Source organism: Pseudophryne corroboree, chromosome 6 (assembly GCF_028390025.1).
Source record: "Pseudophryne corroboree isolate aPseCor3 chromosome 6, aPseCor3.hap2, whole genome shotgun sequence".
NCBI classification, from domain to species: Eukaryota; Metazoa; Chordata; class Amphibia; order Anura; family Myobatrachidae; genus Pseudophryne; species Pseudophryne corroboree.
In genome coordinates this window covers 247,655,826-247,663,246 of record NC_086449.1, presented here as the reverse complement: position 1 = coordinate 247,663,246, position 7,421 = coordinate 247,655,826, and the positions used below count along the sequence as shown (strand labels likewise).

General features: G+C 44.6%; 1 protein-coding gene across 6 annotated transcripts in view; it reads right to left on the bottom strand.

Moving 5' to 3' along the window:
- Nucleotides 1-1,569: 1,569 nt before the first annotated feature.
- PRC1 (protein regulator of cytokinesis 1) overlaps nt 1,570-7,421 on the bottom strand; it is a 252,249-nt gene continuing 246,397 nt past the window's right edge. For 5 of the 6 annotated variants that reach the window (XM_063925849.1, XM_063925851.1, XM_063925850.1 and 2 more), the window contains one exon: nt 1,570-3,012. In XM_063925849.1, coding sequence (XP_063781919.1) covers nt 2,941-3,012 — 72 coding nt within the window. In that variant the 3' untranslated portion in view covers nt 1,570-2,940. The remainder of the gene's footprint in view (nt 3,013-7,421) is intronic. The other variant, XM_063925848.1, reaches the window with a different exon arrangement.

The following is a 7,421-nucleotide window of genomic DNA, read 5'->3' as shown; positions in this document are numbered from 1 at the left end:
TAACTGAGGCTTGGAGGAGGGTCATAGGGGGAGGAGCCAGTGCACACCACCTGATCCTTAAGCTTTTATTTTGTGCCCTGTCTCCTGCGGAGCCGCTATATCCCCATGGTCCTTACGGAGTCCCAGCATCCACTAGGACGTCAGAGAAAGCACCTATATAGCCTCTGGGGCTATATATGGTGCCAGTTTGCCAGCCAAGGTGTTAGTATTGCTGCTCAGGGCGCCCCCCCCCCCCCCCAGCACCCATCAGTGACCGCAGTGTGTGGTGTGCATGAGGAGCAATGGCGCACAGCTGCAGTGCTGTGCGCTACCTTGGAGAAGACAGAAGTCTTCAGCCGCCGATTTTCCGGACCACCTTCTTGCTTCTGGCTCTGTAAGGGGGACGGCGGCGCGGCTCCGGGAACGGACGACGAGGTCGGGTCCTGTGTTCGATCCCTCTGGAGCTAATGGTGTCCAGTAGCCTAAGAAGCCCAAGCTACCACCACTTAGGTAGGTTCGCTTCTTCTCCCCTTAGTCCCTCGATGCAGTGAGCCTGTTGCCAGCAGGTCTCACTAAAAATAAAAAAACCTAACAAACACTTTCTTCCTAGGAGCTCAGGAGAGCCCCTAGTGTGCATCCAGCTCGGCCGGGCACAGAAATCTAACTGAGGCTTGGAGGAGGGTCATAGGGGGAGGAGCCAGTGAACACCAGATAGTCCTAAATCTTTCTTTAGAGTGCCCAGTCTCCTGCGGAGCCCGTCTATTCCCCATGGTCCTTACGGAGTTCCCAGCATCCACTAGGACGTCAGAGAAAATTGTACCAACCCATAGGTAAATCTGAGGGAAGCTTTGATACACATCCACCTCTTATGCGGGCTCCTGGCACTGCAGCTATTCATGTACAGTGAAGCCCCATGTGTTTTCATAAGTGAAAGTGTAAAAGGGGCACCAATGTGTACGGATCAGCCCCCACATGCACAGAAGAGGGGGCAAGTTTTTATCCATGGCTATAGGTTACATAGAGATAGTCAGTCTTTTTGAACGGAGGATTCTTCATTTAAGATCCAATCGCCTACCACCATGGGTGTAGTATGGTATGCCGGCGCTCAGGCTCCCGGCGACCAGCATACCGGCGCTGGCATACCGACAGCGTGTCGAGCGCAAAGGAGCCCCTTGCAGGCTCACTACGCGCGCCACACTATTTTATTCTCCCTCCAGGGGGGTCGTGGACCCCCACGAGGGAGAATAGCTGTCAGTATGCGGGGTGTCGGGATTCCGGCGCCGGTATACAGTGCGCCAGGATCCCGACATTCGGCATACTGAAGACCACCCACCACCATAGTAGCCTATGCACCTTTCAATGTTTCAAAACTGCTTATCTTGTTTTATTATAAATCTTTATTGATAAATTACCAATTTAGAACAGCACTGTAAACAGAGGGAATCTGGATACAAATACATGGCATGAAACAGACACATACCCATCTCCATTGCTCAGAGTGCAGTGCTGCTCTTTTTAAAAAAAAAACTAACAGCCACCAAATCTACGTATTCATGGGCCCAGTAAAAACAAAGTACAGGCAGACAGGTAGTAGTTACAAAGTAGACTTTTAATTTACTATACAAGAACTGTACAAAATGTCAAAAGCAACCAGGTGCATTACCGCAAATACAGTTTTTCCTCAAATTGCATCACAGACCGGATCTTTAAAGCCATGAAGAACTGACCTCTATTTGCACATGTACAAGTATCAGTACAGAGACATCTGTAAAGTACACAAGGCCAAAGTTCACATCCTGTTCATAAAAACCTATTTTGTGGCCACATTACATTAATATGCATTAACTGGGTTTATATTAACCCATACTGTATATGGTTTAGGCAGTCACTTGGGTAAGATCTGTAATTTATTTTTGAGATTTTATAGTATCTCATTTATACAGGAGTAATATGCTCCTTGGTCTTGGGTGTGATCCATAAAGAATTAGCTAGGCCCAAGACGAGAATACTAATTTAATAAAAAAATAAAAAGCAAACATTTCATTGGAATACCCCAGTTTTTGGGTAGTCACCCACCTAAGTAACTGGTGTTCTCTTTTCTGTGTGCCGGTTAAAGAACCCCAACAGCGTGTCTGATATGGGTGGCTATAGTGACATTACTGATCCAAGTCATTATAAGGAAGTACTTGCGTCTTGAGAAGCTTTGTGGAATCCATTGTTCTTCTACATACTGGACAATAGGAATAGCCCGAGTCTAATTTAGCAGACGCACTTGTCACAAAAATGGATCTGCTTTAAAATAAAATAAATGGACTAGTGTGTAGTGTTTTTCCTATTCTGAAACTGTACATGTGGCACATTGTGGGCCGCTCTTTTTTCCCTCTGTACTGCTAGAAAATATAATCAGATTACTTCTACTCCACCACTGTAATTGTATTGAGGTCACGTTACCCACAGCATTTACATTTTAAGTCCATAATAACCCTAAAGCAGTTTGTGGCAATGTAAACATCAAAAACAAGAACCATAAGAATTTCAACAAACATTTTGTGGAAGAGATGTAGTGACATTAGAAATAAATGTGCAAAAGTGTTCATGATTATCTAAAAACCGTATATATACAAATAAAACAGCAAACCTTGCAGTATGAACTGTAGTCAGAACATCCAATTCTAAAGCTATGTACAGTACAAAGAACATTGCAGAATGGATAAATGCAAACCCTCAGATGCCAACCTTCAGAGATCATTTATAACCAATACTTTATATCTCAAAGCGAACTAAGGTTTTATTAATATATGCTATAGAGATGAATTTACAGTGCAAAATTAGCATGGGCATTCCCCCGTCTAAGCAGAGTCATCAGAAAGCACCTACAATACACATGCCACAGAGTGGCAGCTGATGCCAAAGGTACATCTGCTTTTATGTCCATTTCAGTCCATTTCTCAGGACAGGTTATTACATGTTGGTTATGGTAGAGTTCAGGATTCGGGGGTTGGTGTTAGCTCTTGTAGCTTTTGAAAGTTCTCGCTGTAAAAGGAAAAATACACATTATTACTGGTGGCTACCAATTAGGGATGAGGATGGGTGTGGATAAAAATGGATTTAAAATAAGGGATAAAAAAAATAAAATTAAAAATACATCTTTCAAAACTCAATAAAGGTCATGCTAAACGTGTCAGACTAGCAACATGCATAGGTTATAAGAAATTCAGCATGCCAGTAAAATGGGATTTTTGTACTTAAATCTTTACTCAGAGGCCTATGGGGACACTGGATACCTGGGGCGCAGTGACCGGAGCATGTTTTTCTCAGAGTCCTATGGGGACACTGGATACTTGGGGCGCAGTGACCGGAGCATGGGCAGTTTAAAGATTTCCCAGCAAAAGTTTACATTCCTCAAACTCTACACCCCCCACAGGTTGCCTTGGAACCTCAGTATTTCACTAATAGATCTTTAAATTATTGAACAAATAATAAAGTAAAAGAGGGAGAGGAGGAAACAAATGTTCTAAAAATATATATATACAGGTTGAGTATCCCTTATCCAAAATGCTTGGGACCAGAGGTATTTTGGATCTCGGATTTTTCCGTATTTTGGAATAATTGCATTCCATAATGAGATATCATGGCGATGGGACCCAAATCTAAGCACAGAATGCATTTATGTTACATATATACATTATACACCCAGCCTGAATGTCATTTTAGCCAATTTTTTTTATAACTTTGTGCATTAAACAAAGTGTGTCTACATTCACACAATTTATGTTTCATATACACCTTATACACACAGCCTGAAGGTCATTTAATACAATATTAATAACTTTGCGTATTAAACAAAGTTTGTGTACATTGAGCCATCAGAAAACAAAGGTTTCACTATCTCACTCAAAAAAGTCCGTATTTCGGAATATTTGGATATGGGATACTCAACCTGTATATAATTTTTTTTAATTGATCACAACAATAAGGAAAAGAATGATATAGAACAGAAACATGAACAATGAGCGTAAGAAAGGAGTATAAAGTGTACCCCAGAGAAAAGGCATCATTGTATGCAAATTAAACACTCCAACAACATTAAGTGGGAGATTTAATTAGAGTTCGTAAAACGCTGTTTATACTGCAGGAAAATATTGCTAGTTTCTTGTTGGCATCCTATAGGTACAAGAAAAGAGGAGCTAGGTTAGGTTTTCCTCTCTTGATTATCAGTTGTATGCATTGGAACCTTTTGCTTAATTGAATCTCTCCCTGAATGCCAATAGGATTACTATAAACTAAACCGGTTATTTCCAATCCTTCCAAAGATGCAGCCGAACAAGCTGTGCACGAGAAGGAAAATTTACGATAGTTATAATATGCAATTCTAACTTTGCTGTTAGGGCATTGAACGTTGTTTACCATTTGTGCTGAAAAGGAGCAATAAAAACTATAGGAACCAGAGGACTTTGCTTTAAATCATGTAATTTGCACTAGGCAGGCAAACATGGATTAGTTGTTAAATTGGTGGGTTATTTATCAACGTTACCAATGTACAACTGAGCAGCGTGAATCCAGGTAAAGCTTGACGCTCACTGATTTGCGGCAATCCAGCAACATGTTAGAAAGCACATGAGAAATTATATAAAATACACACAACACTGGAAACAATGGTGTAACCCACAGTATATTTCTTCCTTTAAAGTCCATCATTTGTAGAGTACGTAGCTTCTAAAAATTGCATGATTACACTAAAGTCCGAATTATATGGCAGTCCCCCTCCCTTAATGCCTTGTTTCATTAGATCTTAGAGGAAATTTGCCCAAAATTAGTGACATTGGGGACTATGATGTCCTCCAGCATCTCTGCCTTGTTAAGGAGTCACTGTAGCTAGGTTGGTAGTGATCAGAGTAGACACCCAGGAACAAGGACAGAGCTACTACCAAGCAGAGAGTTCATATTAGCGCACACATGCTGTGTTTCTAGGCTGTCTCCGCTTTATGCCATAGGCACATATTGCAGTAGACACCAAGGGGTATATGCAATTAGTGGCGAATCGCGGCAAATTATCGCCGTTTTTAAATTCGACACAATTCGACCGTCCAATTTCGGCAAGTGGTTGCCGAAATTCACCATATTCAATGGAAAACGGATTCGACAGTCCCGCGGGCGAAAAACGGCCGATTTGACGGATTTTGCCGCGATTTAAAAAAAAAAACCCCGAAAAAAATGGCGTGGGGTCCCCCCTCCAAAGCATAACCAGCCTCGGGCTCTTCGAGCTGGTCCTGGTTCTAAAAATCCGGGGAAAAATTGGACAGGGGATCCCCCGTATTTTTAAAACCAGCACCGGGCTCTGCGCCTGGTGCAAAAAATATGGGGGACAAAAAGAGTAGGGGTCCCCCGTATTTTTTACACCAGCATCGGGCTCCACTAGCTGGACAGATAATGCCACAGCCGGGGGTCACTTTTATACAGTGCCCTGCGGCCGTGGCATTAAATATCCAACTAGTCACCCCTGGCCGGGGTACCCTGGGGGAGTGGGGACCCCTTCAATCAAGGGGTCCCCCCCCCCAGCCACCCAAGGGCCAGGGGTGAAGCCCGAGGCTGTCCCCCCCATCCAATGGGCTGCGGATGGGAGGCTGATAGCCTTGAGGAAAATGACAGAATATTGTTTTTTCCAGTAGTACTACAAGTCCCAGTACCAGCATGCGGGAGAAAAACGGGCCCGCTGGTACCTGTAGTACTACTGGAAAAAAAATACCCAAATAAAAACAGGAGACACACACCGTGACAAGTACAACTTTATTACACACTGCCGACACACACATACTTACCTATGTTGACACGCCGACTGCCACAGTCTCCGACGATCCGAGGGTACCTGTGAAAAAAATTATACTCACCTGCCAGTGTCCAGAGATAAATCCACGTCCAGAGATAAAATCCTCGTACTTGGCAAAAAAAAACACGAACACCCGGACTGAAAGGGGTCCCATGTTGACACATGGGACCCCTTTCCCCGAATGCCGGGACCCCACGTGACTCCTGTCACTGAGGTCCCTTCAGCCAATCAGGAAGCGCTACTCCGTGGCGCTCACCTGATTGGCTGTGCGCGTCTGAGCTCAGACAGCGCATCGCACAGCTCCCTCCATTACTTTCAATGGTGGGAACTTTGCAGTTAGCGGTGGGGTTACCCGCGGTCAGCCGCTGACCTCACCGCTAGCCGCAAAGTTCCCACCATTGAATATAATGGAGGGAGCTGTGCGATGCGCTGACAGCTCAGACGCGCACAGAGCCAATCAGCAGAGTGCAAGGACGTTGCGCTCGCTGATTGGCTTAAGAGACCTTTCAGTGACAGCAGTCACGGGGGGGTCCCTCTGCATTCGGGGAAAGGGGTCCCATGTGTCAACATGGGACCCCTTTCAGTCCGCTGGTCCGGGTGTTCGTGTTTTTTTTTTTTGCCAAGTACGAGGATTTTATCTCTGGACGTGGATTTATCTCTGGACACTGGCAGGTGAGTATAATTTTTTTCACAGGTACCCTCGGAGACACTGGCAGTCGGCGTGTCAACATAGGTAAGTATGTGTGTGTCGGCAGTGTGTAATAAAGTTGTACTTGTCACGGTGTGTGTCTCCTGTTTTTATTTGGGTATTTTTTTCCCAGTAGTACTACAGGTACCAGCGGGCCCGTTTTTCTCCCGCATGCTGGTACTTGTGGTTCTCCAAGTACCAGCTTGCGGGGGAGGCTTGCTGGGACTTGTAGTACTACTGGAAAAAACAATATTTTTGTCATTTTCCTCAAGGCTATCAGCCTCCCATCCGCAGCCCTTGGATGGGGGGGGGGGGGGGGCAGCCTCGGGCTTCACCCTTGGCCCTTGGGTGGCTGGGGGGGGGGGACCCCTTGATTGAAGGGGTCCCCACTCCCCCAGGTTACCCCGCCCAGGGGTGACTAGTTGGATATTTAATGCCACGGCCGCAGGGCACTGTGTAAAAGTGACCCCCGGCTGTGGCATTATCTGTCCAGCTAGTGGAGCCCGATGCTAGTGTAAAAAATATGGGGGACCCCTACTCTTTTTGTCCCCCGTATTTTTTGCACCAGCACCAGGCGCAGAGCCCGGTGCTGGTTTTAAAAATACGTGGGGATCCCCTGTCCAATTTTTCCCCGGATTTTTAGAACCAGGACCAGCTCGAAGAGCCCGAGGCTGGTTCTGCTTTGGAGGGGGGACCACACGCCATTTTTTTTTCGGGATTTTACCATTCCATCTATAAAAAATAAAAATAAAATAAAAATATTATTTTTAAAAATATATAAATAATACTTGTGCCTCCAAAAAAGACAAACCAAGTACCTAATCCCTTCTAATATAAATAGATATGCTATTACCAAGAAAAAAAAACAACATGTTTTAAATTTTTTTTATTAGTTTCACCCACCAAAGTGTGGCGGATTGAAAATGA